The 12,416-nt window shown below is 57.6% G+C and overlaps 2 protein-coding genes across 9 annotated transcripts; one reads left to right on the forward strand and one right to left on the reverse strand.

Moving 5' to 3' along the window:
* The first annotated feature begins 20 nt into the window (after positions 1–20).
* Positions 21–12,179, forward strand: BSCL2 (BSCL2 lipid droplet biogenesis associated, seipin). 7 transcript variants are annotated; one of them, XM_059710401.1, is made up of 12 exons: positions 21–44; positions 2,323–2,538; positions 3,958–4,274; positions 5,759–5,840; positions 8,651–8,794; positions 10,199–10,333; positions 10,509–10,606; positions 11,129–11,270; positions 11,389–11,455; positions 11,579–11,647; positions 11,746–11,826; positions 11,930–12,179. In XM_059710401.1, exons 2-12 carry the CDS (start codon positions 2,392–2,394, stop codon positions 12,076–12,078), a joined length of 1,431 nt encoding a protein of 476 aa, XP_059566384.1. In that variant the 5' UTR covers positions 21–44; positions 2,323–2,391; the 3' UTR covers positions 12,079–12,179. The 7 variants fall into 7 exon arrangements, with proteins under 7 accessions (XP_059566384.1, XP_059566383.1, XP_059566381.1 ...); XM_059710400.1 differs by lacking the exon at positions 21–44 and adding an exon at positions 610–634; XM_059710398.1 differs by lacking the exon at positions 21–44 and adding an exon at positions 765–919.
* Positions 867–2,213, reverse strand: GNG3 (G protein subunit gamma 3). 2 transcript variants are annotated; one of them, XM_059710412.1, is made up of 4 exons: positions 2,077–2,213; positions 1,709–1,925; positions 1,335–1,434; positions 867–1,219 (listed from the first exon to the last, which is right to left on the reverse strand). In XM_059710412.1, the coding sequence occupies exons 3-4, from the start codon at positions 1,431–1,433 to the stop codon at positions 1,091–1,093; spliced, it is 228 nt and encodes a 75-aa protein (XP_059566395.1). In that variant the 5' UTR covers position 1,434; positions 1,709–1,925; positions 2,077–2,213; the 3' UTR covers positions 867–1,090. The 2 variants fall into 2 exon arrangements, with proteins under 2 accessions (XP_059566395.1, XP_059566394.1); XM_059710411.1 differs by lacking the exon at positions 2,077–2,213 and having other exon boundaries at positions 1,709–1,996.
* Positions 12,180–12,416: the final 237 nt, after the last annotated feature.

Consider the following 12,416-nt stretch of genomic DNA (forward strand, 5'->3'; position numbering starts at 1 on the left):
CCCCGCTTCCTGTGACAGCGGAGCTGGGTGATGGCTACCGTGAGGCAGGTCCCCCCCATTGCTAGAGGCCTCCCCTTGACCCCCCGTCCCCCCAAAGAGTGTCCCGGCACAAAACTGGCTTAAGCTTCCCCGAAGGATGTGCCCCTGGTGGGGGGCCTTGACCATCTGGGGGGCCGGCCGCCGGGTGACCTCAGCCCTGGCCCCTCCGTGAGGCCCTGAAGGGAAGGGCCTCGAGGGCGGCGGGCGGGGGTGGCGACGAGGGGGCGGCGGAGCAGCGCCCGTCCCTTCGGGAGCCGCCATTCCGCGAGGGAGAGCCCGACTGCCGCCCCGGGCCGCGGCCTCCGTAGCCGTTACCCGGTCGGGGCGCCGGCTGCCAGGCCCCGGGGCGGGTGCGAGGTAAGACCCAGCCGGCGAGGGCGGGGCAGCCATTTTGAGACCAGACGAGCTCGAAGGGACCATGTTGAGAACGCCATCCGCTGGGCCGCCATTTTAGGGCCGGGCGGGCGGGCGCGGAGACGCGGTGACGCGGGCGCGGGCGGCGCCGAATCCCTGGCGGCGGCCATCTTGGAAGCGCCTGTGGGCGCGGCCATCTTAGCGGCGCGGCCGGCCTCTCCCTCCCTCCCTGAACCACTCGGTTCGTCTGTTTTCAGTTTCTCTTGCCTCGTCGTCCACGGCCCCCGTGCGCGTGCGCATGAGTGTGTGAGAGTGTGAATCCCCCGTGGAATCCACTGGAGGTGCCCCCCCCACCCCCCACCCCAGACGGTGCGGGACCCGCGGGGACGGTCGTTCCCGGGCCTCGCCGGCCCCCCGGCCGCACGCACCCTCGTGACGGACGGTCCGCCCCCCAAAGACCGCGGCACCGGAGCTGCACCCGAGGCTCTGGTGACTTTATTCAGATGCCCCCCTCCCGCGGCCCCAGGTGAGGCGGGAGCCGGCCCGGCCCGCCCCTCGCCGTGGTCGGCGGGTCACAGGGGAGGGTGGGGCGGGGCGCCGGTGGGCGTGGAAACCGGGCGGGGCGGGCCGGGCGCTGCGGCACCTCCCGGTGGCCGAGCGGGGGGCGGAGGCGGAGGGCGCGGGGCGGCGGGCGGGCTCAGAGGAGGGCGCAGAAGAACTTCTTCTCCCGGAAGGGGTTCTCCGAGGTGGGCACGGGGGTGATGAGCGGGTCCTCGCAGGCGTGGGCGTCGCAGTAGGACATGAGGTCAGCGGCCGCCTTGGACACCTGGGCGCCGGGAGGGATGTGAGCCCGGCCCGGCGCTGTCCCCGCCGCCCCCCGCCGCCTCCCCGGCCTCCCCCCCCTCCGAGACGGGAGCATCCCTGACCCGCATCCCGCCCACCTTGATCCGGCAGAGGCTGGCCTCGATCTTGAGCTGCTCCACCATCTTGCGGGCTTGCCCGATGCTCATGGTGCTGTTCACCGGGGTCTCCCCTTTCATCCTGGCGGGGAGCGGCGGGCCCCTCCCTGCTCGCTCACCACCCTCCGAGGGCGGGGTCATGCGCCCCAATATTTCGTTCTCCCCCATCCCCACCCCTGCGCCCTCCGCTGCCATGGAGAGGGAGGCGAGATGCTCCCGTTTCCCACTGGCCCGGGCCACGTCGACCCTTCCACACACACGACCTCAGCCGGTGCAGCCATGTGCTCCCGCTCGGGAGCCTCGGCCAGGAGCCCCGCCCTGAGCCCCCCGGGGAAAGCAAGATGCTCCCGACTCACCTGAGGCCACGGGCAGCGGCGGCCGGGAGCAGGGTCGGCGGGGGGCGCCGGAGCCTGGTGCCGGGGTGCGCGCCCCACCTGCAGGGAGTTGCCTCCGAAAGCGTTAGCGCCGAGGCTGCTAATACAGGGCCCCGGGGGTGGGCAGGTCAGTGCGCCTCGGCGGGCTGGTCCCGGTTCCTCGGTTCCTGCGGCTCAGGCGCGGCCCGCCAGCTGGCACCTTCGGGACAAGGATGCGGGAAGGAGCTGGGTGCGGGAGGGAGCGGGTCGGGCCTGGAGCGTACCAAGTGCCGGGCCGCGGGGGCGCCTGGCTGTGCCCGCAGCCCCTGCGCACCCCCTCCTCCCCACACTCCCCCCTCCCGTCTCAGTACCTGCCCCTCCCGCCGGGTAGGATCCTGAGTCTGGCCTCGAGCCGCCCGCAGGAGCCGCAGCCCGGGCGGCTCCCCCTCCAGCGGGTGGTCCCGGCCTGTGACAGCCCCTGCAGTGCACCCGGGACTGGCTGCGGGGGACCCTGCTCATTTGAAAATCTGACATCAGCTGGGCAGTCGCCCCTATCCTCCGCTCCTCCCTCTCCTCTGACCCAGCATTTATCACGTGCATCTTCGTTTCTCTCCCAGGAACCCGCCATTCCCCACATCCAGGAAAATGTGATGCGCTACAGGTATTAGCTTCTAGGTCGCCACTTCATGTTCCAGCCACAAGTGACTGGAGCGGAGACTCTAGGAGCAGCGAGGAACCTCAGGAAAATGTCTAAAGAAATGGCAGACCGAAGGGAAGCATCTGGGGGGAAAGAGGCGTGCAGAGAGCGGCTCAGAGAATCGGACAAAGTGGAGGTAGGGGCCTTGGGGAGCCCTGGTGCCGCTGGCATAGATGGGGCTTTGGGGTGCGGTGGGGTTATTGGTGTGCTTGGTGCTGGGGGCGATGCAAAGATCCCCACACTGACCTGGCCCTCCGAGAGCTCCTATTCGGGGCGGACAGACATACAGAACAGAAGGCGCCGCCTTCCGAGGCCCAGTCTGGCTGGCGCGCTGTGGGGACTCAGGGAGAGTGAGTCAGGGTCAGAGCGGGTCCATCACGCGTCCTGGACGCAGGAGGCAAAGCACCGGACCGAACTGCGACCGCTCTGGATCGCGGCAGCCAGAGCGCGGGGCGCGCAGGTCCCTGCAGACTGCCATGTTCTCTGGCGAGTGCTCTCTGCTCGGGCACCTACCGGCCCGAGAGCTGAGGACGGGCGACCAACGTCAACGCCGGCTGGGCGCCGCCTCCCTCCCGTTTGGGGGGTTAAATGGCCCGGGTGAAGGTGTGGGCGCAGGCCCGTGATTGCGGCCTGGAGGGCGGGCCCAGGGGATGCTGCTGACTCACAACATGCCCGGGGGCTGTCGTGGGACGGGAGGGAGGTGCCTGTCCCCTTTAGCCCGGTAACCGGAGGATGCGGACTGCGGGGAGGAAGGGCGCGGAGCGCGCGTCGGTGGGAGCCCCGCAGTCCGGACAGCTGGGTCCCCGCGCCTGCCCCGCCCCTCCCTGGCGAGGCCCCGCCCCCGGACAGCATTGGCCGTCGGCGGGAGGGGGCGGGGCGTGCCCGGGAGGCGGAAGTCCCTCTCGCCGTTGCCCAGGCAGCGCGCGATGCTGGTGAGTCCGCTGAGCTGTGGCGTCCGGCGAGTTGCTGTTTTCAACCGTGGCGGGGTGCAGTGGGGGCTCCGGGCGCCGTGCCCCGCGGCGAGCGGGAGGGGGCTGGCGGGGAGCGGCCACAGTCTGCGGGACGCCCTGCCCGGCGTGGGGCGGGGGCCGGTCAGGAGAGGAGAAACCCGGGAGGCAATTGTGACTGCGCTTCAGCTGCTTCTTGAGTCTGGCTTTGCGACTTTAGGCGCGTCTCACCTTCTCTCGGGGCAGCCACCCCGCAGTGCGGATTCAGTGTCATCGTGTGTAAAAGCGCCTTAATAATTTTAAGGTGCGCACCCTCTGTGTGTTATGTATTGCTGTGAATGAGTCTCAAGGCGGCCTGTCCGGAATCGGGAGGCGGGAGGACCAGTTTAACTGAGCAGCCCTGGCACTGGGTGTGAACAGTGCAGTGGAGGAAAGGGAAGGGACATTGGCTGGAAAACAGTCATTTGGAGAAAGGCCATGTGAAACAAAGACTCTGCTATGTCCTGCTGTATCTGGTTCTTCAAAGCCAGCCCAGTAACCTTGTCCTTTTGTCCCCACCTCCCTCCAAAAAGAAGCTATTTTTTTCCTCCTCTCTTGTCTTTTTCCAGGAACCACCAGCTGCTTCATCCCATGGCCAGGGGTGGCGTCCAGGTGGCAGAACAGCTAGGAACTCAAAGCCTGAACCCGGGGCCAGACTCACTGCACCCCTTACCATGGTCAATGACCCACCAGTACCTGCCTTGCTATGGGCCCAGGAAGTGGGCCATGTCTTGGCAGGCCGTGCCCGCAAGCTGCTGTTGCAGTTTGGGGTGCTCTTCTGTACCATCCTTCTCCTGCTCTGGGTGTCTGTCTTCCTCTATGGCTCCTTCTACTATTCCTACATGCCGACCGTCAGCCACCTCAGCCCCGTGCATTTCCACTACAGGTGAGAGGGGTCTTGTGTCAGAGAGGAATCCTGTGGGAGAACTGCTGCGAGACCCTTAGGGCTTATTCAGTTCCGTCCCCAGTGGCTCATATGACTTCTTACCTATCGCAGCCCAGAGCTAAACAGCAGATCAGGTCTGATGGGGGGTCTGGGTTCCTAGTTGTACCTCTGGTTTAAAAGGTTTTAAAAAAAACCCAAAAAACCCTTCTAGACTGTCTCTCTGAGTGTCATGAGTCGGTTGGATCCGACCTCTCTCAGGGCCACAGTAGACTTCTGGAACTAGCCAACCCCTTGGTTCCGCTCAAAGCTAACCTGGTCTTTACTAAAGGAAGTATTAGGAAAGCAGCCATTTGCCCTTTGCATCACTTCCACTTCCAGTAGTCTACTGCACAGTAGAGATTATGGAAACACAGGTGGCTGGATATGTAAACTCCCAGAGTCATGCTCTTCCCATTTACAGACCCTGCCAGATTCTCTCCCCTTAACAATGGCTAATCAAGAGAAACTGATAAGGACATTATTGTCAATGGTCCAGAATCTTTTTTTTCCCTGTCTGTGCCCCTGATTATAAGCTATAATTTCTAAGGAGCTATTGATTTCAGAGAGAGAGGGAGAGGAAGAGAAATAGAAACATCAATGATGAGAGAGAATCATTGATTGGATGCCTCCTGCACACCCCACACTGGGGATGGAGCCTGCAACCCAGGCATGTGCCCCGAACAGGAATCGAGCTGTGACCTCCTGGTTCATAGGTCGATGCTCAACCACTGAGCCACACTGGCGTTATGGCTCTTCTTGCCATAAAAACGTATCAACATGCCCACCCATATGCTGCACACGCATGCCCATGTGCAATTTTGCCTACAACTTAGGGGGCGGGGGGGTCATGACCCTCTTAAAAAGGGGTTTTCTCAAACTGGGCCCCAGACCAGAACTACTGAATCAGAATCTGGGGGCGGGAATCAAGCTCTCCATGTGAGAAACACTCAAGTCTGAAACTTTTTTTAAAAATTTTATTTTTATTGATTTCAGAGAGGAAAGGAGAGGGAGAGAGAGATGGAAATATCAATGATGAGAGAGTATCACTGATCGGCTGCCTCCTGCCTGCCCCCTACTGGGGATTGAACCCACAACATGGGCATGTGCCCTTGACCAGAATCAAACCCGGGACCCTTCAGTCCACAGGCTGACGCTCTATCCACTGAGCCAAACCAGCCAGGGCAAGTCTGAAACTTTTCCATGAAGTGTCCGTAGAGTCCCACTTAAGAATGTCTGCTCTCTGAGGGGAAATTAGCTGAAGCAGCAGAAAGAGAATGAAAGACTCACTTGAATCTGTGGGCTGCATCTCTCCTCCATCTGTAGCAGAGAAGGGTGTTCTGGGAGAAGGGGTGGGGGACAGGAGGGAGCACTAGGGGGCCAACAAGGGGTGCAGGCAGGTCAGGCAGACTCCATAACTTAGCAGTGTCATCCTCATTCTCATTTAGGACCGACTGTGACTCCTCTACCTCCTTACTCTGCTCCTTCCCTGTTGCCAATGTGTCCCTCGCTAAGGGTGGCCGTGATCGGGTGAGTATGGAAGCTGAAGAGAGGTTCCATTAGAGCTTTGATGACTTGAAATCAGAAGGAAGACTTGAGAAAGATCTGGAGAACAGGGGTTAAGTGAAAGGGACTAAGAAAGGAAGGCTCTCGAGGAAAGGGATGATAATAACCAGTGTCACCTAAATAAATTCAATTAAAAAAAAAGGAAAGGGAGGTTAAAGAAAAGTTACTCTAAATAAATTTTATGGCTTGTTCTTTCCTGCAGATGTTAGCAATGTTCTCCTTCTTAGATTGTTTCAGCCAGTCCATATCTATACACGAGGTGTGTTTTAAATCTAAATGAACCTAAATTATCAAACCAGCCATTTCACTGGACTAGGATGGAAGCCACCCAAGAGTTTTGAAAGCGTGTATGTAAAATTATGAAACTGTTGACGAGTATGTGCAACCTGCCATTACAAAGGGTACTGTGCCATAGGACTGGCCAGCGGCCATGGTGATTTCAGCTAACCTGGAAGCCCCGAGAAATGCAGAATGGGAACATCCTCCTTTATTTTTATTTATTTGTTTATTTATTTATTAAAAAATATATTTTACGGAGAGGAAGGGAGAGGGATAGAGCATTAGAAACATCAATGAGAGAAACATTCATCAGCTGCCTCCTGCACACCCCCGAACGGGGATGTGCCCGCAACCAAGGTGCATGCCCTTGACTGGAATCGAACCTGGGACCCTTCAGTCCCTAGGCCGACGCTCTATCCACTGAGTCAAACCGGTCAGGGCTATTTTTATTTTTTAAAATATTTTTATTTAGCCGAAACCGGTTTGGCTCAGTGGATAGAGCGTCGGCCTGCGGACTGAAAGGTCCCAGGTTCGATTCCAGTCAAGGGCATGTACCTGGGTTGCGGGCACATCCCCGGTGGGGGATGTGCAGGAGGCAGCTGATCGATGTTTCTCTCTCATCGATGTTTCTGACTCTCTATCTCTCTCCCTTCCTCTCTGTAAAAAATCAATGAAAAAAAAAAATATATATATATATATATAAAGACTTCCCTATAAAAAAATATATATTTTTATTTATTTCAGAGAAGAAGGGAGAGGCATGAGAGAATCACTGATGGGCTGCCTCCTGCATGCCCCCCACTGGGGACTGAGTCCGTAACCCCGGGCATGTGCCCTGACCCGGAATACTAATAACTGGAATATACAGAGCAGATTATAAAGAAAGCCTCAGGCCCTGGCCAGTTTGGCTCAGTGGACAGAGCATCGAGCCTGTGGACTGAAGAGTCCCAGGTTCTGTGCCTCATTTAAATAAACAAGGCATGCGGCCTGCCAGCCGCGAGTTTGACATTTACAGCAAACAAACAGTTTTGAATGAATGACTGTATTGGGTGGATGAAATAATGTGTCTGCTCTATGCTTAACACCTTCTAAAAGTAGAAGATGTGGTCCTGCTTTCAGAGAACCCAGAGGACTGATAGGGTTTTACACATTGTGTTAAATAGCTAGTGTACGATGCAGGTTCTGCATTTCAGAAGAATTTGTGAAGACGTGGAGAGATCAGTGTGAGACATGGAGACAGGCTCACAGTGGACCTTTTAAAGAAGGGTGGACACTGTGGGGACAGGAGAGAAGGGGAGACTCTGCCTACCAGACACACATGAACAAAGGCATGGAGTCGGTCACAGGTTCTGGTATTAGATACCATGGATCTCCTCAGAGAGAACGTTTATTTAGACGGTACATATACACATGCATTCACACACAAACAGCCTGATTGCTATAAAGTTCACATGATAAATAATGCACTCATTTAAAATGCACAGCTCAGTCATTTGTAGTATATTCACAGAGTTGGGCAACCATCACCACAGTCAGTTTTAGAACATCTTCATCACCCCAAAAAGAAACCCATTAGCTAGCAGTCACTCTCCATTTCCTTCCAACCCACCCAGAGAACTGTTTTAATATTTCAAAGAATTCTCTGAAGCCTCTGGTTTAGACTCATCTGACCTCTACAGGGGGTTAGGAATCTCACAGAATCCGTTTTTTCCAAAAGAGACTTCAGGCTGAAAGTAAGAACCTGTATAGACTGGGATCAGCGGCTTCTGCCTTTACCCTGTGGTGAAATGCCGAGTCCCCTCAGCATGCCCAGCCTTGCAGCGGATTCACTACGGCCAGCACAGTGCTTTTCAACATAAAAAATATCCATTCCCTCTTTGATGAGAAACAAGCTTTCCTTCACCCCTGTGGAGGTCACGCTATAGGGAAATAGTTGATATAGGCTTAGAGGGGTACAGGAATGGTCAGGAAACACCAGGGTATGTTTGGTGGCAAGTCTTGAACATTTTGAGGTTAATCCCAGAGAAGAAGCCTTCCCACTCATAGTGTTCTCAGGGTTCTCCCGACCAAGATAAGGGGCCCAGAATGACAAAAGGATGGTCTGGTGTGACAGTGACCATGCAGAGTTGGCTGAGAGCTGGCTGGGGAGATGCGCACTCTGGCACTTGGTTAATTAATCATGTAAGTAAGGCAGGATGGTCCTGGGGGCGGGCAGTAGCCTCCGGGGACAGGCCTGAGTCACAGATGGCCCAGTTGGCAACACGCTGGTTCACTTTTGGAAAAGAAACATGACAGCCTTTTCCAGAACCGCAGGGAGAGAGAAGTGAGAAGGGTTCAGCCACCAGCAGGGGGCAGCACGACCTCGCAACGAGATTGAGAAGTGGTGACTGCCAACCAGGGCGCTTGTGGCTTAATATTAGGAGGCGAATATTTGAAGGCGTGGGGGGAGGTGGAAAATATGTGTTTTTGAAAAGAGATGGGGCTCCCTTGGGCAGGTGCTGATGTATGGACAGCCGTACCGCGTTACCTTAGAGCTTGAGCTGCCAGAGTCCCCCGTGAATCAAGATTTGGGCATGTTCTTGGTCACCATTTCATGCTACACCCGAGGCGGACGAATCATCTCCACCTCTTCACGCTCCGTAAGTGTTCGTGGCCTGGTGGGAGGGTGTGGAGAAGGATCACCGTGGTAGAGTATCTGGGTAGGCCTTCAGGAGCAAACGCCTCGCCCCGAGGTCACAGGCACATCAGGGTGGGGAAGGGGAGCAGGCATTGCCCGGTGTCATTGTCCAGCTTTGGGGTAAAATCTGAAAAGAACGGCTCTGAATATGGGCCTCCTTGGAGCCAAACAGACCCAAGCTCAAATCCTCACTCAGAAACATATACCAGCTGAGGGCACCGTAACCCCGTGAGTATAAAGTATTATACACCATATTAGGGTAACTCCTCACAGCAAGACCATGAGGGTTCAATGAGGAAATGTAAAGTGCTTGTTAGCACATAGTAGGTGTTCAATAAATGTTCGAATGATGAAAATCATTGATTGGCTGCCTCCTGCACGCCTCCTACTGGGGATGTGCCTGCAACCCCGAGCATGTGCCCTTGACTGGAATCAAACCCAGGACCCTTCAGTCCGCAGGCCCACACTCTATCCACTGAGCCAAACCAGCTAGGGCATGGCTCCATTCTTTTGTTTTATTTTGTTAATATGGTTTTATTGATTTTTATTTATTTTTTTTAAATAGATTTTGATTTTTACAGAGAAGAAGGGAGAGGGAATAGAGAGTTAGAAACATCGACGAGAGAGAAACACCGATTAGCTGCCTCCTGCACACCCCCTACTGGGGATGTGCCCGCAACCAAGGTACATGCCCTTGACCGAAATCGAACCTGGGACCTTCAGTCTGCAGGCTGATGCTCTACCCACTGAGCCAAACTGGTTAGGGCAGTTTTTATTGATTTTTAGAGAGAGAGGGAGAGAGATAGAAACATTGATGAGAGAGAAACATCATCAATTGGCTGCCTCCTGCATGCACCCCTACTGGGGATGGAGCCCGCAAACCGGGCATGTGTTCTGACCGGGAATCGAACTGGTGACCTTTTCGTTCCTGGGTCGACACTCAACTGCTGAGCCACACCAGCTGGGCATCGACTCCATTCTTAACTATCAACAGAACCACGCCAGGAAACAAATCCCTAAATGTCTACCTGGGGAAGAAAGTTTCAGGTGGCGCCCTGGCAGTCAGCCTGCTTGGATGCCAGCGCTATCTGGGGGGAGGTGGATTGGAGACCGTGGGGGCTGGACCTAGGGAGGTTGCCTAGCAGAGGCCTTCGTGGTGCTGGAAGAGACATGCGGTTGGCAGGGCAGGGCTGCCACGCAAGCATTTGAACAGTTGGGTCAAGACGTGGGCGGGCACGGTAGAAGGAGAAGGTGGGAGCAGGGGACCTGGGGAAGAAGCAGTCTTCATAGCCGCTCAGGGGGACGGGAGTGGGGGGCCCAGGGGAAGCTGGGCTGCCTGACTCCTGCTCGCCTCCTGGCCCTGCAGGTGATGCTGCACTACCGCTCAGACCTGCTCCAGATGCTGGACACGCTGGTCTTCTCCAGCCTGCTGCTCTTCGGCTTCGCTGAGCAGAAGCAGCTCCTGGAGGTGGAGCTGTACCCGGAATACAGAGAAAACTCGGTGAGCGGGTGCAGGAGGGCGGGAGACGGCCTCCCCAGAAGCCTAGAATTCTCCCCTCGAGGAGCCGGGCTGGGTCAGGGGGGACAGCCACCAGGAGGCTGGAAGTGGGGGGCCTCGGATTGACAGCAGCCGGATCTGGCCTGATGGGGCCACCCCCTCCACCCCGACCCCGCAGTACGTGCCGACCACTGGAGCGATTATCGAGATCCACAGCAAGCGCATCCAGCTGTACAGGGCCTCGCTCTGCATCCACGCCCACTTCTCGGGGCTCAGGTAGGAACCGGGGCTCAGTGCGGAGGTGGAGGGTTTAGCGGGGTCACAGGTCGCCGCCCGGCTTCACAGATCAGCTCCCTGGGGAGCCTTTCCTTCTCTTGGTGCGTGTGGTTTTTTGAGGTCATGTTGGTGCCTAACATTTCAAGTGCACAACATCATAATTCAACAGCCATACACTGCAGCATGCTCACCACCAGAGCCCATCTCCACCACCACCACACAGCAGGCCCTTACCCATCCCTCCCCCTCCGCCCCTGCCCGATCTCCGGTGATGAGCAGCATGTTGTCTGCCTCTATGAGTTTGCTTTTGTTGTGCTTTGTTTGTTCCCTGGGGAACTTTTTAAAATGCCGATGCCTGGGCCACCCCACCCGGCCACCTGAACCCAAGTGGGTGGGGCTCACGCTGGCCCCCAGCTGTGTGAAGGCACCTGGGGAAGGCGACGTGCAGCCAGAGCTGAGACCTGCTCTCAGGAGGAGGCTGGTGCCCTAACGGCTCCCTCGCTGTCCCTGCTCCTGCCTCAGGTACCTGCTGTACAACTTCCCCGTCACCTGCGCCTTCATAGGCGTCTCCAGCAACTTCACGTTCCTCAGCGTCATCGTGCTCTTCAGCTACATGCAGTGGGTGTGGGGGGGCATCTGGCCCCAGCACCGCTTCGCTCTGCAGGTGGCAACGGGCCCCTTCCTGCCCCTTCTCTGCCTGGGGAGTGGGCCAGGGCGTGCCGGGGGCCCTGGTCGCTGGGGGGGACGTCAGTCCCTGCTGCTGAGTAGCTTCTCCTCCTCAGGTAAACATCCGAAAGAGGAACGGTTCCCAGAAGGAGGTCCAGGGGAGGACGGCTGCCCGCCGGCCAGGTAAAGTGGAGGCTGGGGCTGGGTGAGGGGGCCTGCTCCATCCAGGAGGAGGCTGACGGCTCTCACACATGAGCATGCGGGCCAGGCATAGCCACCTGACCCTGTGCTGCCCTCTATCCCAAGGCCAGGAGGAGTCAGCACCCCTGCCGGACATTACAGAGGACGGCGAGAGCCCTGACCCCTCAGGGACAGGTATGGTGCCGCAGCCACCGCCTCCCTCCCTCCTGCCTCCTCCCTGCCTCCCCAGCAGCTCTTCCAGGCTCCCCTCTGCTTTCTCCCTGTGGCTGCAGAGGGCCAGCTGTCCGAGGAGGAAAAGCCAGACCCGCAGCCCCTTAATGGAGAGGAAGAGCTAGAGCGGGAAGCCAGCGATGGTGAGGGACCCCATGGGGACCTGGGGTGGGGGTGGCATTCGGGTAGGGGCCCTGGTTATCTGATTTCCTGTTTGGGGTTTTGCTTTTCCCTCTCCTGGCCCAGGCTCCGGCTCCTGGGAAGATGCAGCTTTGCTGACAGAGGCCAACCTGCCTGCGCCTGCGCCTGGCCCTGCCCTGGCCCCCGAGACCCTGGGCAGCTCTGAACCCTCCGTGGGCTCTCACCGGCAGCAGCTCACCTGCTCGAGCTCCTGAGAGCAGGCAGAGCCCCTCCCGAGTCCCACACACACTCCAGCCCTCCCCCGCCCTGACCTTTTCCTGCGGCCTCCCCAATAAACAATATTCTTGCCAGCTGCCTCCCTGACTCTTCTTTTTTAGCTGTTTTTATTTATTAGAGGAAGAGGAAGGGGGAAGAGAGAGAGAAACTTCAATTTGTTATTCCACTTAACCATGCATTCTACTGGTCGATTCCTGCATGTGCCCTGACCAGGGGTTGAACCGCAAACCTTGGCGTATCAGGACGATGCACTAACCCAGATGAGAAAGGCCTCCACATCGTGGGCTGTTTTAGTCCCAGCTGTTCTGTGGTTGGT

The sequence above is a fragment of the Myotis daubentonii genome, chromosome 9, assembly GCF_963259705.1.
Source record: "Myotis daubentonii chromosome 9, mMyoDau2.1, whole genome shotgun sequence".
NCBI classification, from domain to species: domain Eukaryota; kingdom Metazoa; phylum Chordata; class Mammalia; order Chiroptera; family Vespertilionidae; genus Myotis; species Myotis daubentonii.

What these genes read in the sequence shown, in the direction of transcription:
- GNG3 (XM_059710412.1), bottom strand. Translation starts at nt 1,433, where the DNA reads ATGAAAGGGGAGACCCCGGTGAACAGCACCATGAGCATCGGGCAAGCC. An exon ending in CCAGCCTCTGCCGGATCAAG is followed by an intron (nt 1,220 to 1,334) that starts GTGGGCGGGATG and finishes CCCGGCGCCCAG; the next exon opens with GTGTCCAAGGCGGCCGCTGA.
- BSCL2 (XM_059710401.1), top strand. Translation starts at nt 2,392, where the DNA reads ATGTTCCAGCCACAAGTGACTGGAGCGGAGACTCTAGGAGCAGCGAGG. An exon ending in TCTCCACCTCTTCACGCTCC is followed by an intron (nt 8,795 to 10,198) that starts GTAAGTGTTCGT and finishes CTGGCCCTGCAG; the next exon opens with GTGATGCTGCACTACCGCTC. An exon ending in AGAGCGGGAAGCCAGCGATG is followed by an intron (nt 11,827 to 11,929) that starts GTGAGGGACCCC and finishes CTCCTGGCCCAG; the next exon opens with GCTCCGGCTCCTGGGAAGAT.